The 18,683-nt window shown below is 43.9% G+C and overlaps 2 protein-coding genes and 1 long non-coding RNA gene across 3 annotated transcripts in view; all 3 read left to right on the plus strand.

Moving 5' to 3' along the window:
• The first annotated feature begins 55 nt into the window (after positions 1 to 55).
• fbln5 (fibulin 5) lies at positions 56 to 6,064 on the plus strand. The gene is made up of 11 exons (XM_052086961.1): positions 56 to 330; positions 445 to 499; positions 898 to 946; positions 1,211 to 1,534; positions 3,117 to 3,239; positions 3,615 to 3,731; positions 4,008 to 4,124; positions 4,457 to 4,579; positions 4,686 to 4,812; positions 4,902 to 5,097; positions 5,618 to 6,064. Exons 1-11 carry the CDS (start codon positions 278 to 280, stop codon positions 5,777 to 5,779), a joined length of 1,446 nt encoding a protein of 481 aa, XP_051942921.1. The 5' UTR covers positions 56 to 277; the 3' UTR covers positions 5,780 to 6,064.
• Positions 6,065 to 6,718: 654 nt separating this feature from the next.
• Positions 6,719 to 16,008, plus strand: LOC127614831 (tandem C2 domains nuclear protein). The gene is made up of 12 exons (XM_052086254.1): positions 6,719 to 6,848; positions 7,574 to 7,645; positions 8,522 to 8,695; positions 9,021 to 9,194; positions 10,123 to 10,187; positions 10,339 to 10,405; positions 10,649 to 10,743; positions 11,177 to 11,293; positions 12,030 to 12,221; positions 14,413 to 14,527; positions 14,614 to 14,816; positions 15,114 to 16,008. Exons 2-12 carry the CDS (start codon positions 7,576 to 7,578, stop codon positions 15,216 to 15,218), a joined length of 1,377 nt encoding a protein of 458 aa, XP_051942214.1. The 5' UTR covers positions 6,719 to 6,848; positions 7,574 to 7,575; the 3' UTR covers positions 15,219 to 16,008.
• A 401-nt stretch (positions 16,009 to 16,409) lies between these two features.
• The window catches only part of LOC127614841 (uncharacterized), a 146,336-nt gene continuing 144,062 nt past the window's right edge, over positions 16,410 to 18,683 (plus strand). Inside the window, exon 1 of the long non-coding RNA XR_007966719.1 lies at positions 16,410 to 16,679. This is a non-coding gene — a long non-coding RNA (uncharacterized LOC127614841). The remainder of the gene's footprint in view (positions 16,680 to 18,683) is intronic.

Below are 18,683 nucleotides of genomic sequence, written 5' to 3' on the forward strand. Positions count from 1 at the left end.
TAAGGAGGCTGTGTGTGTGGGGGTGTGGGGGGGGGGGGGGGGCGTCCCTTCCTGGGTTGATGGGATCCAGCTGTGGAGTGAGGCAGGGGGCGGGAGGCAGAGCTAAATCAATTTTTTTTTAAAAAAAGTGGCGATACCAGTAGCGCCTCGGTCCACTTTGGGGAGAGGGGGGGGGGGAGGTTGAGGGAAGTGTATGACATTGTGCGGTTGGGGGTCTTAGCTCACAGAGGGGGTCAACGCTTTAAGGGTCGTCGAATTGAAAGGATCTGGGGAGGAAATGAAAAACCCGCTCGGTGACATACGTGGCTTCACGCTTTGCTCCTCTACAAGGTCAGTATTGGATTTTTTTTTCTTTCTTTGGGGTCTTTGTCGTTTTCAACTAACGGGAAGTTTGCAATCCACCCTAAAAGTGAAACGAACTAAAGTGGACTTCTTTCCTTGCAGGATGGTGGCAGCTCTGCTATTTATTTTGCTTTGTATGCAGTCAGCACACAGCCAGGTATGGATTTTTATTCACGGACTTCATTCACAAACACGACTGTGTTGCATCAAGAGAAGTAAGACGTGCAGATTTTATTTGATCAGGAACACAGCAGGCATCAGGGACTGGACTGGCCATCTGCCGTAGCGAGCTCATGCCCGGTGGACACCCACCCGTATTTTGGGGCAAATGCAGTGCAATTTATTTTCTTTCATTTTTACCTCAAGAGACCAGCCCCAAAATTTAATCCATTTACAAAATGGACAGCAACTCAACCAATCACTGGCAGATCTACAGAGTAGCCAGGCGTGGTCGGGAGTCATGTCCGAATACAAATTTCATAAGAATCTGTTTTTAGAATACAACGTTTGAGCTCCTGTCCCGATAAGGATGTAATTGTATTGGTGTTCACACAGACGTGCACAGATGGCTTCAGATACGACCGCAGATCAAGACGGTGTATGGGTAAGTTATCTGTTCAAGCCGCGTTAACAATTACAATGTCCAAATCATGATTTAGCAAGATTGTATTTGAATGGACTTCAAAGTTAAGTGCAACCAATCCCTAATTAACAAATGTACTGTTTAGAAGAAAAAAAGTGGGGAAGCGGTAGTAAAATAGCCCAAAATCCACACGTTAGAGTTTAGGACTAGCGTTGCTTCGTAAAGTGTGTTGCTTTTGTGTGTGTGTGTGTGTGTGTGTGTGTGTGTGTCGTGTCCATCTTGCAGATGTGGACGAGTGTCGGACCCTTCCAGACCCCTGCAGGGGGGACATGCGTTGCGTCAACCAGAACGGGGGCTACCTGTGCATGCCCCGCGGCCTCTACAATCAGCCCTTCGGACCCGAACCCCCGCAGGTGCAGCAGCAGCCTGATTCAACATACCAGGGTGGCGGGGGTGGGGGTGGTGGGGGCGGCACCGGCACATCCGCGAGCCAGCCGAACAGCTACGTGCCGGTTCCCCCGAGGACGGCCGATCCCAGCTACCCGCAAGTGGGCTACACTGTGCCGTGCATCCTGGGCTATGCGCTAGCGGATGATGGAACCTGCAATGGTGAGTGCTTTTATTTTGCTCTTTGTGTGCGTTCTTGTTGTCATTTGTTTGTGTGTCAAGTCTTTTTTCAATTCTTGTGTTTTGTGAATTAGTATTTTCCCATCAAATCTATTTTCAGAATTTTTTTTGTTCATTGAGTTGGGTACGAGGGCTCCCTCTAGTGGCATGTGAAAAATGACCACGTTTTTTAAAAAAATCCATCACAATACTTTTGAATACATTTTATTTGTATTTAACTTTGAAGTACGAAAAAATGTATTTTTGGGGATGATGCTTTTTGGGGATGAAACTGCAACAACCAGAACAAATGTTTTGCTACAATAATCCTCTATTTACACAAGTGCACTCGTTTTTTTTTCTGTTGGATGTTGTTAAAGGGGGTCCAGGTGTGCCACATAAAGAGTGATTCAAAAGGCTGCCTTGTTTTAGGTAAATGAGGGCATGCCGGTGGCAAAAATGAAGTCATGTTGCCATATTTGTACTGCATAGAACAAGCCTGCCAGTATATGTGTAATGAGCCAATCAATCACAGACACATTCCCGCCCTCGCCACTGTGTTATGATGTAATGACACCACCTATAGACTTCCTGTCTGGACGTGGAACAAACTTGGCTTTGACAGGAGTGACAGTGGAATTTTGGTGGGCTTTTTTTTTTTTTTTTTTTGTGGAAATGGAACCGGTTAGATTGTTGGACCATTTAGCACAAACCCAGCCAGAAATTCCTGCAGCTGCTTGTATTTTGGGGATCCATGTTGGAATCACTTTAAAACAAATGTCATCTTGTGAAGCGAGAGCTCTGGCCAGCCAACATGGCAGAATTCTTTTTCAGCTAATGTTCATAAACTGCTTTGCTGTTCATATTTTGGTTAAAGTCACAGTGATTTAATATTCACAATAGCTAACTTCTTTTTACACTTGTATGACACTTCCAATTGTTAAAATACCTCCACAGTATTCCGGTAAAAGAATCCAATTTCAAGTCTCTCACTTAATTCCTCTCAACTCGACTTTCGGTGAAGAAACTGGGCTCCCTGAAGGGCAGTGCGGGGTCCCGCTTATCGCCTGTCCCGAGGCCGCCTGAGCAAACAAGAGGCCCTCCGCTTCCCTCCGCCTCGGTAGATTTTTCTCATTGCCTCTTAAGGAAGTCGGAGCAATTGTGCGCGTAATCAGAGCGATCTTTTAATGTGGAGCGAAAACAAAATGGGAGCCGATAGCTCACAGCTCCGACTAGGAATGTTGTTGAAACAAAGGCCGGAGGGTGTGGAAAAAAACACGGCGAAAAAGGGTGCACTGGGAGGGCTGGGGGGGGGGGCAGCTGGGACATTTCTGGCATTACTTGAGAGAAAGTGAAACACTTTCAGCAATACTTCGACTGCGCTCATGCGACAGTACGTGTTACAGTCACTTTTCCCAAACGCAATTTTGACAAGAGCCCACAACCGGTCTGTGTGTTGAGTGACTCGCCGTGAATTACGGTCATGTTTGTGTATTACTGTGCTTTTTAAATACTATCCAAAATATTTCTACACCAGGCACATGTTCTTATGACTTCATTATGTGGTTTTCTTGTGTTCTTTCAGACGTTGATGAATGTGAGACCAATTCCCACCACTGTAACCCCACCCAGGTGTGCATTAACACAGCGGGGGGCTACACATGTTCCTGCACAGAAGGCTTCTGGCTCATCGGGGGGCAATGTCAGGGTGAGTTGCTCTTCATTGAGTGTTCAAAAGGTCAGTCATGACACAGTAGACCAAATATTTGCGCTTCAGGTCTTAATTCTCATTGGTCGGTTGTCAGTGGCTGTTTACTCGCTCTTTATTGATCTGTCATCGTGGATGAATTCATCCCCTCCCAAATAAATAAACAAACAAACTAACAAATAAGTATTTATATTTAAATAAAATCATCGGATATCCGCTGTGCCCCAATACAATCAATGAATACCAACGAAAGGAAATAGCGACATCCTGTGGTCATTTACCGCAAGTGCATATTTCTCGCCAATTTAATGATTGCGATTAGGTAAAAATAAATGATTATTTTCACACCGTGTGTCCTTACCCTGTTCTTTGCAGATATTGACGAGTGTCGTTATGGTTACTGTCAGCAGCTGTGCGCCAACGTGCCCGGCTCATATTCCTGCTCGTGTAACCCGGGTTTCCTCCTCAACCCGGACAACCGCAGCTGCCAAGGTGCATTCGCTGACATTACGTATTTCCGCAACTCCACCTTGTAACAGAAATTTTGGCCACCGTCTGATGTTTTATGATATTTTCTTTTTCTTTTTTTTTTTTTAACAATCGGACATAAAGTCAAAAGTGATGTTTCGTGGATGTCTCCCGAGAATCTATCTTACGCAACCTTAACAACGTGCAAATGCAAATCATCTGTTTGGAAATATTTCCAGAAAAAGAAGAGTTACGGGAATTGTTGCATAAATTTTGTGTGCGTGCGTGTGTGTGTGTTAGATGTGGACGAGTGCGCGGACGAGCCGTGTAGTCACGGCTGCTTCAACAACCACGGCTCCTTTATGTGCAACTGCGACGAAGGGTTCGAACTGGCAGCCGACGGAACCTCCTGCAACGGTATGGCCAAATGTAGTTAAAAAAAAAAAAAGATGAATCAATGACTGTGATTGTATTAGAAAAGCGTTGGAATGAACTATAATCAAATAAGGCAGCTCGGTGATCCAGTGGTTAGCACACCGACCTCACAGTTCAGAGGTCGTGGGTTCGATCCCCGTGTGCGCATGGGTTTTCTCTGGGTACTCCGGTTTCCTCCCACATTCCAAAAAACAGGCATGGCAGGTTGATTGGTCACTCGCGAGCCACCCTGGAGTCTCTCTAATTGTAATTGTAAAAAATTGTTCTTCATTTGCAAAAATACAGTACTTGACATGTTCGTGATTTTCCCGCAGACGTGGACGAGTGCAGCTTTTCCGAGTTCCTGTGTCAGCATCAATGCTTGAACACGCCGGGCTCCTTCAACTGCATCTGCCCACCCGGCTACTTCGTCTACGAGGACGGCCGCAGTTGCGAAGGTACCATTGGGAAAAAGTCCGCTCCCAAACCAATCAAAAAGCCTTCCTGTGCACTGCGATGTTTGAACTGACCCCGAGTGGTGTTGTCGTGTGCTTGATTTTGAAGATATCAATGAATGTGAGAGTGGTAACAACACCTGTACAACAGAACGAGTCTGTTTCAATTTCCAGGGAGGCCACACATGCCTGGCTCCTTTACAGTGTCCGCCTCCTTACGTTGAAGTGGGCGACAAGTGAGTGCGGCGTCGCCGCGGTTCTTAACGCGAACGCGGTCGCCACTCAAAGCCTCGACCTCACACATTTTGCTTTCTGGTGTGCGCAGTCAGTGCATGTGCACTACGGGCAACCCTGCGTGCAGGGACCAGCCCTTCACAATCTTGTACCGACACATGGACCTGTCGTCCGGACGCAGCGTGCCCGCGGACATCTTCCAGATGCAGGCCACCACGCGCTACCCGGGCGCCTTCTACATCTTCCAAATCAAGTCGGGCAACGAGGGCCGAGAGTTCTACATGAGGGTGAGGATCACGCTGACGCGTCATTCGCATCTGTATTTTCATGCCCTGCGCTGCAGAAAGCTACCAGCAGGGGGAGCCAAAACCACTCATTTACTGTTTATCATATCTCATGGAGTGTCGTGTGACTCCTGAACGTTCTCTCATGAGTATACAGTCATACCTCGGTTTTCGATCATAATCCGTTCCGGAAGGCTGTTCGAAAACCGAAGCCACACTCTTTAAAAAAATAAAAAAAATCTTTATTGAACACGTCTGCTCACAATGGAACGCTGCACGAGGAAGGGTCACTTCCTCGTCGACCCGAGGCGCATTCAAGTGTGCTCAGTTTGGTCAAGAACCGATTTTCTGTCGTTATCCGAGGCATAAAAACTCAAAGTTTTTGATCAAAGACTGATTTGGTCGAGAACAGAGACGTTTGAAAACCGAGGTTTGACTGTAATGTATTTTTTTTTCACCAAGCTATAAAGGCGTGTGATACTTTGCATTTGCGTCTTTAACACACTTGAATTTTCTCTATTAGCAAACCAGCAATCTGAGCGCCACACTGGTGCTGTCGCGGCCCATCAAGGGTCCCAGAGAGGTGGTCCTGGACCTGGAGATGGTGACGGTAAACAACGTCATCAACTTCCGCGGCAGCTCAATCATCCGTCTGACCATCTTCGTGTCGGCGCATCCCTTCTGATGCGCCGTCACGGTCGGGAACAAGCCCGAGTGAACCTACCCCGCCCCGCCTTAATGGACTCTGAGCTCTTAAGGCGGCAAGATGGACGCCGTAGCGGGATGCGTCCGGTGTACAATTTCTGGCATCCTCTTCTTAGAAGCACCGCAAAACGTTGTATTCTCAGTACCTCCGCCGCTGCATCTTTTCCCCCCATTCAGATCAGCTGTGAACAAGACTTTTTATTGTGTATCATCAAATATGAATTATTGATTACAATAAACGTCTGTATGAGCAGGCCCACTGAAACCACCGCAGCGCCTTTTTGCATTAATTCATCCCATCCGTTCATTTTCTCGACCACTTACAGTACATTGCTGAGCTTTGGAGCCTCTCCTAGCTGACTTAGGCCAGAAGCGGGGTACACCCTGGACTGGTCCTCTGCCCATTGCACTTCAGGGAAGACGGCACAAACGCGGCATCAAGTCCAGGAATTAGACACGTCCACATCAAATCAGAAAAAGGGACTTTGGAGCTTTGCTTTCTGAAGAGACATTTGATAGCTTGTGTTGCGTGCACGCACATAACAAATCTGTTTTTTTTTGTTTTAAATTATGAAAAAGATTTTTACATTGAATGGAAATCTTGAAAAATCTTACAATATCATCGCAGTTAAAAATAGTCAAATTTTCCATTCTGAATTATTTAATTCAATTGACCGAATGTTGAAGTGGACTATTTACAATCAAGTATGTTTTAAAAAAAAAAATCTTTTCAATCAGTCAATAGATAAATTCACCTCCCGTTGCCGCGTGCAACATTTGTGACGTTCCCAGTTGGCATGGTGCAGTCACGTACATCAGTGTGGACTCCACATAACAAAAGTCTTCCGCTTTTCCTCGGAACAGATGGAAAAGATGCCAGCATGGGAAAGGAGGGGGGAGGAAGAAATGAGATGTAGGGAGGAGGAGGAGCGTAAACCTTAGCCGCCCGCATTTCTCGTCATTCTACTGTTGACGTGACTGGCTTGGAGGCACACCAGCAATTATAAAAAGAAAAATCTCTGTTCAATGAAAGCAAGCAAGCAAACCAGGTGAGACTTGGCTTTTTCCTTCATTTTTTTTAAAAAACTCATATTTAGTATTCATTTTCCCATCATTTTATTCCTGAAAAAAATAATTTAATCAACGAATGGGCTTAAATAACTTTGTTCTTTAGTGAGACTCGGAAGCAGCATACTGTTGTTTGTAATTTATGCAGATGCTGTTTTTGTCAAGTCAAGAGTATTTCTAGAGCACTTTCAAACAGCCATCGCTGCATACAAAGTGCTGTACATGGAGCCATTTAACATACACAATAAACAGTAAGACAAATCAGTAATAAAGGCGGTAGAAAGCACCCAAAAGTAAAACCAAAAACAAAACTAAGTCGAATGCCAAAGAATACAAGTGAGTTTTGAGGAGGGCTTTGAAGATGGGCAGCGAGGAGGCTTGCCGAATGTTCAGTGGGAGGTCATTCCAGAGAGGGGGACCAGCAACGGAAAAGGCTCGATCCCCTCTGAGCCTCAGTTTAGTCCTTGGTACTTCTAATAATGTCTGGTCCACAGACCTGAGGCGCCGGGCAGGTGTGTAGGGGCGGACGAGCTCAGAGATTGTACTTCATTAAGTCACGTTTGAGTATGCGTGAACCGGATTGTGATATTTTTTTTTTTGTCATTATTTTTTTTGGAGTGCACTTTTCAAGATTTTTTTTGTTGTTTTTTTTTTTTAATATACTGATTTGGTCTATTGCTAAAAGGCTGGAAATGATTTGTTTCAGGCATGGAGTGCCTCAAAAACTGCTGCAAGAAGCTCACCAAAAAGCGAGAGAAGGAGCAGGAGGAGACAAAAGGTAAAGTTCAACACAGTAGCGGTTGCGCGTCTCAAGTCAGAGAGCCTCGCTGACCCACATGGCAGAAAAAGGCCAGGGAGACTCGGCAGGAACTCGTGTCCATTCTTATTTCAAGAGTGTAAATGCAAAGGCAGATTTGCCCATTTGTATGGGGAAATGAGTCAAATTAAATCTGTTTTAAATTTCTGCTTCCAGGTTAGACGGAGTAAATTTTATTTAAGGAATTTAATGTTAATATGGATTGTGGGGTTTTGCTTTGTAGTGTTTGGTTTTCAAGTTTAGGGAATGCACCATCAAAGTCTGCATGTGGCTCTATTTTTGTCCAAATGGCACTTTGCGTCTTTTGCATTTGAGCTCTTTGTTTTCCAGAACACAATGCAGCCTTTCTAAGGAAATTTCACATAGGCTGAATGTGGTGGGGCACTTTGCTGCTTGCCCCTAATGCATGTTTCCAGGATTTTACAGCAAAGTGTGATGATCCACGCAATTCTTTTTCCTGGTTACATTTTGTGTGATGTCACTTATTGCTAGGCAGAATTCAAGGGGCATATGTATTTAATGCAAATGATCAATGCAGCTTTTGACAAAATATATTTTTCTTGGTCACCTCCTACATCTTCTGTTGGTGGTGGGGGCACTTCCTTGATTGCCCCTAGCGTTGTCATTTTTTAAAAACTGATTTTATAGTCCCGCTCACATCACATTTGTGTTGTTGCCAGTCAGAAGTCATGCGGCGCAATTATTTCGCCCACAAACTTCACACTCAGTATGACATTTTGGGTGGAGGTGGGGCACTTTCTCACCTGCCCCAAATACAAATTGACAAATCAAACACAGGAATAATCAAGCACTGCTTTGAACGTTTGTCCCCTTAAGGTGTTGCCGTGCAGGTACCCGTCAACCCCAAACGATTGGGGGTTCAGGAAGACTACCTCCTATCCAAGATGCCCCCTGACGGCAAAGAGGTCCCGTTTGTCTTGCCCACCTTGAAGGCATCGTACGTGCAGCCCGGAGCCGCCTCTTCCCCTAACCTGCAGTACGGGATGCCCGGTGCGTTCATTGACGCGTCCCAGATAAAAATATATCCGTATGTTTAATCAATGTCGGTTTTTCACCTAAAAAAAACTTGATGTGACCGCTAATGCTAATTAGCATTTCTTTAAAAGCTACTCTATTCTCTCCAACTGCCCAACGCAAGAATAATGAGAGTCAGTCCTGGGTCTGACTTTGATTAAAATCTGCTCAGAAGTGATCGAGGCGTGACTGAATGAGCCGAGCAGGATGTCCTGTTTGGAAAAGAATTGGACATTTGCCTTGTCGCCGTGCGGTCGACGGATCGGCACGCTGACCTCGTTCGCTGCTCTTTGTGCTTAAGGTCCGACCCGCTGCGCGTACGCTCAGAGGAAGGCCGAGCTGCTGAACCCCCTGGCCGCTGCTTTTGCATATAGCTCAGAGTCCAGTCTGCATACCGTCGCTGAAACCGCGGATCCCGAGAGGACCTCGTCTACCCTCAATTCCAGAGACTTTGAGCTCAACACAAGCTATTCAGGTGTGAAGGACCCCCGTATACGTACCACTAACTACTAATATTAGTTTGATCCCGGATATATAAGTTGTTTATGGGCCGCAAGTATTTTAATCCCGCAAAGTGCTATTTTCCGGATGTCGTGGGGCACTTCTCAGCTTGCCCCTGATGAGAGTTAGCTTTTTTTTTTCAACGCTATCGATCATTTTAAGGCAGGTGCTCCCAACCTGAGTGGACAAAGATAACATTTTGTGACAACTTGGACTGGATCGTTCACGGTTTTATTACGTCCTTTGTTGCTAGGCAGAATGTGGTAGGGCACTTTCACACTTGCCCCACTGCGAATGATCAATACTTAATACTTGATAAGACACAAATTAGCTTTCCTTTTGTTGCTCTTTGATGCATTCCAAGTAACTCCATATTTCCTTTCCATGTTTGTGATGTCAACTGTTGCTAAGCAGAATGTGAAGCGATGTGAAGCGCATTTGGTGGGGCACCAACCCACTTGGCCTTAATGCCTAATTTGGATTTTTTAAAGATCTTTTTTGTCCCTCAAAAAAAGAACAGTAAGATCTGTAGGTAGCCTGAAAAAAAACTAAGTAACTAAATAAACTTTTCATTTACTTTACTTTTTTATGTATAGGGTCACGGACTCACTCTTTGTACTGTTTATTATTCTGCGGTCTTTTAAAGTCATTTGTTGTGATTTTTGGTCTTGTAATGTCGCTTTCGTTTTTGCGAGCTCTAGTCACGCTCATTATAATTGCTGATGAATAAGGTGGGGCACTTCTCTACTTGCACCTATCACAGAAAAGCATGCTTCAAGCTATTATAGTCTCAAAACAGCACAACAAAAGTACAACGAGTACATCGGTAGTGTGTGTGTGTTTTTTTAAAAATTTCACTCATATTAAATTGACCTTTAGTGTTTTTCTTTGTTTGACTGCAGACTCTGGTGAGCGACTTAGTCGGTCCATGAATGAGCTCAGCACCACTCACAGTCCTGAAATGAAGGTCAGATTCTTACTGTTTGGTCTTTTCCCACCAAAGTGACCTGTTGCATACATTACAGTACACACAGTACACATATTCCATGTATATTATAAACATGATGTATATGTTTTTACGTTGGTGTTTTTACATACCCACTTTTTGTCTCCTGTAGAACTTTGATTCCATGTCCAGTGTCCTGAGCACTCCGGCCTACATCAGTGACTCGAGAAGCAGAGCAGGTAGGAATGAACACACCTTTTTTTCATCTGTAGTGTCCGCAAGTCACATTTTATACTTTGTTGAATTGGAAATTATGATAATATATAGTAGCATAAAACATGTATAATAACTGTGTGTTTGTTTGTTTTCACAAGAGAGTCTTAATTATGTTACAGTTTGCGAGCTAACATTTTTGGGGCACAAGTATTTCTGCCCCTGAGAGGCACACTTGCACTTGACATTGCGTTCTCGTCGCCTTTCAGATTCTTTCTCACTGTTGGGTGACGAACTGGGGAGGTTGTGTGTCCGACTGAGCTACAAGGAGGACATGGAGCAGGTGTGGATCACGCTGGTCCAGGTAAAGTTTCGCTGCGTGGGACAATGGCCTCCTTTGTGAAGCCCCTCAACCCAGTAAATGGGTCCTCTGTGTTGAGGCTCACAATGATACATAAGTGCTAATACGGACAAGGAACTGCTTTCTTAGAAGAAATCTGTAAAAGAAATGCTAAAACAAGGTGTGCTTGTGCTAGAGACTGCAAAATAAAACAAAAATGAAAACGCCAACTGGGGCAAACTTGTCGCAGAGGAGATTAAAGGAACAGGGCGACAGGACAGCAACAAAGAAGTCACATTTCACAAATGGCTCCAATAACAAGCCCTTTGAGTATTTTAAGATAATACTTGTTAAAACACTGATATTTCCTGTCTGGCGGATCCGGTGGGGCACTGCCCCTAATGAGAAAACTTCTCAATGACTGTAGCCTGTTTTTTTTTTTAATTTTCCTCGTCAGTGTTCACAACTCAACTTGCCAGTGAATATAGCCCAAAAGACAAAGATCCGAATCAAAGGTGTCATCACGCTTCCGAAACCGGTCAAGTTCCAGACTTCCATCAAGGAATACTGTCAGGTATGGGAAACATTTCAAACATAGGTTTTATAACATTTTCTTAGATTTTTGGGGTCTTCGTTATATCCCGTATTTCCACCTAAAATGATACACACCTTTTGTAAGCACATATGCTATTAAAACTAATACTAAAACTAATAATAACCAAGCAAAAAGGACCTGTTTCTGAATAAAATGAAAACGAATCCAAACTAACAAACAATTTAAAAACGAATCATATCTAACTGAATTTAAAAAAAAAGAACAAAAGTCAAAATGAGTTTTTAAAAATCCCCCAAAAATGATTACCCTTATTTATGTTGTGATTGTATGTTTTTAGACAGTATAAGTCAACATGCTTCTAATTGGTTTTTTTCCCGCAATTGTATTAACCAAAAAATTTTTTTCTAGTTTTTAGGGAAATTATGCCCTCTGCACATGAAACGATTCCCATTTTCTTCAATTCATGAAAGTGTTTTGCCTTTTCCAAAAATGCCTTTGTTCAGCTTTCTATTTGGTTACCATGGCCAATTAAGTTTTGTGGTATTTTTCAAATACCACTTTTGTGACCCTTTTTTTTTGTTCGCGACCCCGTACTGATGAAAATATTTGTTTTTCAAAATCCCGTGTCAACATAACTTTCGTCTCAAAATGTTTGCTAAGCTAAGCCGCCCGTGTGCACTCAGCTGTTACCGCTATTGTTGTGTCACTTCATGACCTTTTTTCACTCATCATTTGCTTTTGTGTCTCCGCACAGGAAATATCCTTCATGGAGACGTTTGTCTTTGCGCTGAGCCTCCAGAGCCTCCGCGGCAGCGCCCTGCTGCTGAAGCTGCAGACGCAGGGGACCAAGAAGCGCACGGTGGCCAAGTGCGTCCTGTCGCTGCGGCCCCTCGGCCCGCAGGATATTGAGCAGTGGCAGCCCCTCAGAAGTCCATGCAAGTTCTCCGTGAGTACGACAGGGCAAAAAAAATTCAACGAGTGAGGGGAGTGGGGCGGGGGGTGAGAATCACACTTGAATGTAATGGACAGGGTCAAATCATGTTGAATCCAGATCTGATCCCGATTGCGATTTTGCTGCAGTGTAAACACAACAGGGCAAGCTCATTTAAAACGAATTGAAAGTCAAATCACCATTTCTCTTCAGTAATTGTTTTAAGAAAAGCATTTTTTAAAGATTCAATGCAAATGCATTGTATTTCGTCGTCAAATCAAGTTAAGGAATCCAAAAGCGAGATGATCTGGATTGCTCTTTTGCCTCAATGTGAATACGGATCCGATCCGGATTGGTAAAAGGCAACCAGGCGATTCACTTTGTACGTTGTCACAAAGGCTTCTTCTTGCCCGCTGCAGGAGAATCGCAGCCTGTCATAGTTTGTCACAAGTTCCAGGCAGACTGTTACGGGATAATATTTACGCAGTGCGCGTCACCTCATCAGCACTGATGATGGGCCACCCTTGTAAACCAGTTTTATTCTGGGCTGTGATGAAATGCGGTCCGACTCGCTGCACAGCTGTTGCAGCTCAAGACTACTTCCTCTTTCCTTCAAAAGGGAACATTCCAGATTTACTGGTTGTTAATCTGTGCGACCGACCTGTCGTCGCCGTCACATAGCCCAACGACAAAGTTTGTTTTTTTTTCCACTTCAAAGCACATCAAGAGCACACATGAGTGATTTTGGTTGTTGTTGGTCAATTGGCCAATTTCTGGCAAGTGAAGGGAAAATGCGAGAGAGCTGCGTGTACACTGTACGGAGGTACAGGGTGTTTTTTTTTTCTCCTCATCTGTCCCCCATTTTTCCAAAGCACACAAAAGCTCCCTTTTATTTGCAATCACTGCAGTCATTTATTTGGAAGGGTCCAAGAGTCAAGAACTGCTTCCACCTGGTTCTTACAGAGTGACCGAGAAAGTCCAAAACAGAAAGAGCAGACCTCCAACCAGGGCTACAATGTGAAACGACTCACTACTGTTGACTAGTTTAAGAGTGAAATTGAAGTCCAGATTGTAGTGAAAAAAAAAATGCAGATGCCCCAAAAATCATATTGTGATGTAAGCATGTCAATACATTCCATTGGATATTTCCGTTTTCCTGTTTACACTATGGCTAATCTAGATCAGATCTGGTTTTGACTCTGGCCCTGAATTCACATAGCAAATGTCAAACCGGATTGAATTGAACATGATATGACGATGATTAGGGATAACAAAGAAAAATAAGACAAATTAAAAAAAAAATTACACATAATAAATTGGCCCGGTGGATGAGTGGTTAGCACGTCGGCTTCACAGTGCAGAGGTACCGGGTTCGATTCCAGCTCCGGCCTCCCTGTGTAGAGTTTGCATGTTCTCCCTGGGCCTGCGTGGGTTTTCTCCGGGTGCTCCGGTTTCCTCCCACATTCCAAAAACGTGCGTGGCAGGCTGATTGAACACTCTAAATTGTCCCTAGGTGTGAGCGTGGATGGTTGTTTGTCTATGTGTGCCCTGCGATTGGCTGGCAACCGATTCAGGGTGTCCCCCGCCTACTGCCCGGAGACAGCTGGGATAGGCTCCAGCACCCCCCGCGACCCTAGTGAGGATCAAGCGGCTCGGAAGATGAATGAATGAATGAATGAATGATTGGCCCGGTGGTGAGTGGTTAGTGCGCCGACCTCACAGTGCAGAGGTCGTGGGTTCGATCTCGGCTCCGGCCTTCCTGCGTGGAGTTTGTATGTTACCCCCCACCCCCGTGTCTATGTGGGTTTTCTCCGGGGACTCTGGTTTCCTCCCACGTTCCCAAAATGTGCATGCCAGGCTAATGCAACACACAATATTGTCCTGAGGTGTGATTGTGAGCGCGAATGTTTGTTTGTGTTCCTTACGACTGGCTGGAAAACGGTTCAGGGTGTCCCTCGCCTACCGCCCAAAGACAACCTGGGGGAGGCTGCAGCATGCCTGGAGACCCTTGTTAGGATAAAGCGGTTCAGAAAATAGATGGATGGATGGATAAATAAATTATTATTATTGTCATCAGTATAATAATAAAGGTAAATAATAACATGGATTTAACATAACCTACGTGGCAGGAGTAATATTAAAAAAAAAAAAATAAAATAAATGTATCTTCCAAGTCAATCGATTATTGCACTCTCTTATGTTTCAGGGTCAAGGATGCGAGCTGCATCTGGCAACCTGCTTCCAGCCCGTCAGCAGACGCTTGCAAGTCCGAGTCCTCGCCGCCCAAAACCTACCGACTTCTGCCTCGGCCCTCCCGCCAGGTAACCCGCCACATCATTTTCACATTCCAGAAAAATTACCCACATTCCCGCAATGATGATGATGATGATGATTTTTTTTCCCGCAGCCTACGCAGTGACCGTGCAGATGCTGGGCTCCGCCGAGCCAGCGACCAAGAAGAAGACGCGAGCGCTCAAGGCCACCAGAGGGCAGTGTCAATGGAACGACACCTTTCACTTGGATCTGGACACTTTGGAACTGGCCGCATGCGAGCTGTCAATCAAACTCGTCAGCTGCGGCTCGGTCAAAAGGAAGCAGTGTGTCGGACAGGTCTGTTATCTTTCGATCACATACGCTTACGTTTACCTTGGTAGTCATGATAATGACAATTTTTACTTAATTGGTGAGAAATTTATTGATAAATAACAAAATGTATCTTTGGCCATCGATCTATGCCAGCAACTTATAGTGACGGGAAGAACAAATAAATCTATAAAAAAAAAATATGCCATTGACATATGTATCTTCTTTTTGTGACAAATTTGTATGGTGGCGTGCTGTGCGAGTTTTTAAACTTAAAAAAAAAATGTGACGAATGTACTTAGAAAGTTGCGTTTGATTGTGCAGGTCCAGCTGGGATTAAACGGCCCCACCCAGGAAGCGGCGAAGCAGTGGAAGGACACCGTGGACCATCCCGAGAAAGTAGTGGCGGCCTGGCATACCGTGACTTAAAGTCGCCATCTCTCTTTTTTGGGGGGCACATGTGAAATGCGAAACGTTGCGTTCGTGTTATTGATCGTTCTAATCCCCCTAGTTGAAGAGATTGATTAGTTTAACACTTGACCACATGTTGGTGGTTACTAATTCACTGACTCAGAGTTGTAAATTATAGGTCGTTGCAGCTCACTTACATTTCATTCCATGGTTGCTTGAATATTGTACGTAGTTCTTGTTGCTGAAACTTACTGAACGTTGTTTACATTGGTGTTTGAGTAGCATTCAAACCTTTGCTGACGTCAGCACTTAAAAAAAAAAGTGTATTTAATATTTGTATTAGCTTAGTGCAATTAAGCGTGGGTGCGATTGTGTTCTTATCAATCTGTTTGCATCATACGAGAGGATACAGGCACGCCTTTTGGCGGGACTTTGACGGGAAAGTCACCTGTTGCCGGCCATAAAGGTGACAGGATACTTTGTCCTAAAATAGGTCACCAATGGCAAACTGAGAAATATCCAGGCCATCCAGGCCAACAGCGAGAAAGGAAAAACAGTTCCTGTCGTTAATCCCTCCCTGGCTCACTTTTATGTATTAGATTCCATAAGAGCGCCTATTTTGGCGTCATTTGATGTTTTTGGGAATGGCCAAACGAGAGTGACTTTAGACAAAATGGTGGAGCGCCGGGACGACGGGTTCATCACCACCAGAGAGGATTCTCTGTTTCTTTCTTGCTTTTACCTGTTTTTGTCTCAAGAGTTGTGTCATGTGTGAGTCAATAAAGAATGGATTCATTTGTTTTTCAAATTTTGATCTGGATTCCAAACCAGGACCTGGATGAGTATCACTTTTGTAACAAAGATGGAAGGTTTTGACTAGATTTGGATGTTGTGCAGTATGTTTGGAATGATCCAACTGTTGTTTGGTGTGGATTTGGATCCAGAATCCGGATCCATTTCACTGTCATGACAGTGTTACCAAATAACAAAACAAAAATAAAACGAAAGGAGCTTCAAGCTTTTTATTGCCAATCCCAGTTGAAGTTTTGTGCCAAACTAAAAATCAAACAGAAGAGAAATACATGTGGTGTATTTAACCAAAGCATAGAATTTTACCCGAAAATCAGCTTGCTTAAAAATGATGCAAAGGGGTCAGTAAAAAAAAAAAAAATACTGTACTGTATTGTTAACCTACGGCGTCACGTGACCTGCATCACCGGAAGTTGTTAACGGTCAGCAGTCTGTAATTGCAGCTTGTGATCACAGCTGTTGCCTTATTATCTTTTAAAATTTTTATTATTCTCATAAAGAGTTCGTTTAATGTACTATTCAGCGATGGCACTGGCAAAAAAAAGGGGGGAATTTGGAGCGCCAAGAGAAGCATTCGTAAACGATACACGGGAGCTACGATGGTGACGTTGATGCACTGAAGACGCTGCGAAAGTGCGACCGATGTCGCCGCGTCAGGTCTCGATTAAGGTAGGCACTGATTTCTTTTTACAAACTCAGAAGCTCCTGTATCAACTTTATTTTTCTGTTTGGATCATGTTCAGGGCGGTTTTGGCTGTTGATTATCATAGAGTGTGTGTGTGTATTGTGCGTGTGTATATGCGTGCACGCCGGTAGCGGATCGATCGCGGAGGCCGATTCCTTGAAAAGTTGATCTTGGTCAAAAAAGGTGGGGAACCCCCGCTGTAAATCATATATTTGCTTAATTTCAGATTCTGTTCCTACTTTTTGTTTATGTCATTATTTGTAGTTTATTTGTGAAATATTTTTTAAAATGTTACTATCATTATTATGATATACTTATTTTAATTTCAAAATGCTGGATAAATATTTGTTACGTATGAGCAGTGGTAATGTTTGTTTTCTCAATATAGGACTCAAAAATTTTAGAGTAATTGTTTATGTGAATATACTTTGTAATTATTTTTATTTGTTTCTAAATGATTTTTTTTTTACCAACAATATTACTCGAATGAGATATTCAGGTTGAGTTCTTTTCCATGAAAATGTTTACCTGCTTAGCTTGACTAGCATTATGATTAATAACGAAAAAAGTGTCCTTGGGTGTCTTGAAAGGCGCTTATAAATAAAATGTATTATTATTATTATTAAAAACGGCAGCGTCTTGAATTTTGTGTGGGTGGGAAAAAGTCCCTTTCCCTGGTAGTCTGGTTTTAGAGCACCCCCATGTGGTCATTTGCTGAAAGTACAAGCAGGACAAACCCACCTCGTCCGGTCAAGCGTGTAAAATGATGACTTCGGTTTTGAATATATTATTTTTAATATTTTGTAGTAAGAGGCAAAATGATTCCGCCTTGAGATGGATAAAAAACGCGTGAATTTTGCTGCTTGACTCATATTCTACAAACACAATACTGTAGTCATCAGAATGCCACGTTTAGACTAGCCGGGGGGCCGCATTGAACATAATATTGTAAAGCAAACTTTTGACTTTTCTTTCCCTCTTAAAAGAAACAAGATTGAACTAAGTGGGGTGAGGTAAGGGGGGGGGGGGAGTCATTCATTTGGATTGCTGCGCCGAAAGAAGGGATGACAGTGATAGAGGGAGAAAAGTGAGCAGAGTGTCAGCTCATCCATCACAGGTGTTAGTGTCATTATTCAATTACCGGCCATCCTTAACACTTCTCGCGTGTGTGTGTGTGTGTGTGTGTGTGAAGGGGGGGTGTATTAGCCATGCTTGCTTACAAGCTTTTAGAGTAAAGCGACCCTTAAATCCCACTCACTGTCACCCAATGACACCCTCACGCTTGGTACACTTTATATCTTTTCCCCTAATGTACCATCCAACTTATTCATTTATCCTTTCCCACTGCATCCATTTTGTAGCTCCCTTTTCATGCCCCAGAAGATGAGGAGGTGATCTGTCTAATATTTATATATATACATACACACTGTGGGGGTGAGGGGGGGCATATGTTCCTGGATGGAGTTCTACTTGCTGTACTGTATCAAAGTTACACCACATCCGTCCTGCTCCTGTCTGACTTCACCTTCCCCGACACTCGTCTGAAGAATTGTCTCTCATTTATTTTATTTTTTTTCCCCCAGCATGTCTGCTTCTCCTTCTCCTCTGTGAGGTTGTTCGAGTATGTAGTCATTAATAACCTCCACTCTCACAGTCTTTGCAGGTGGAGCGTGACTCCTTTGCTTGTGTGGGCATGAGGCAGGCAGGAGGCCGGTTGGGATTCCTAAAGAGTGTATGTGGGAGTGTGTGTGTGTGTGTGTGTAATAGCCAAAGGCAAAGCTTCCTACATCCACACACACACCCATGCGCATACAGACAGGAAAAATACAGTCCTGTTTTGATCTCTCTCTCTCTCTCTCTCGCTCATTTACGCACACACAGGTGCTTTCTGGTATGAAAGAAACCATGGGGGATTTTTTTGCCACCCTCTTTTGTAACTTGACATTTTTAACTTACATCGGCCCGCTTGCAGTGGGAAGTCTGTGTCA

Source organism: Hippocampus zosterae, chromosome 14 (genome assembly GCF_025434085.1).
Source record: "Hippocampus zosterae strain Florida chromosome 14, ASM2543408v3, whole genome shotgun sequence".
Lineage (NCBI taxonomy): Eukaryota > Metazoa > Chordata > Actinopteri > Syngnathiformes > Syngnathidae > Hippocampus > Hippocampus zosterae.

Excerpts from the sequence above, each read along its gene's own strand:
- fbln5 (XM_052086961.1), top strand. The coding sequence starts at position 278 with ATGAAAAACCCGCTCGGTGACATACGTGGCTTCACGCTTTGCTCCTCT. Across the intron at positions 1,535-3,116 it reads GGATGATGGAACCTGCAATG|ACGTTGATGAATGTGAGACC; the intron begins GTGAGTGCTTTT and ends GTGTTCTTTCAG. Across the intron at positions 4,580-4,685 it reads GGACGGCCGCAGTTGCGAAG|ATATCAATGAATGTGAGAGT; the intron begins GTACCATTGGGA and ends TTGATTTTGAAG.
- LOC127614831 (XM_052086254.1), top strand. The coding sequence starts at position 7,576 with ATGGAGTGCCTCAAAAACTGCTGCAAGAAGCTCACCAAAAAGCGAGAG. Across the intron at positions 9,195-10,122 it reads GCTCAACACAAGCTATTCAG|ACTCTGGTGAGCGACTTAGT; the intron begins GTGTGAAGGACC and ends GTTTGACTGCAG. Across the intron at positions 14,817-15,113 it reads GGAAGCAGTGTGTCGGACAG|GTCCAGCTGGGATTAAACGG; the intron begins GTCTGTTATCTT and ends TTGATTGTGCAG.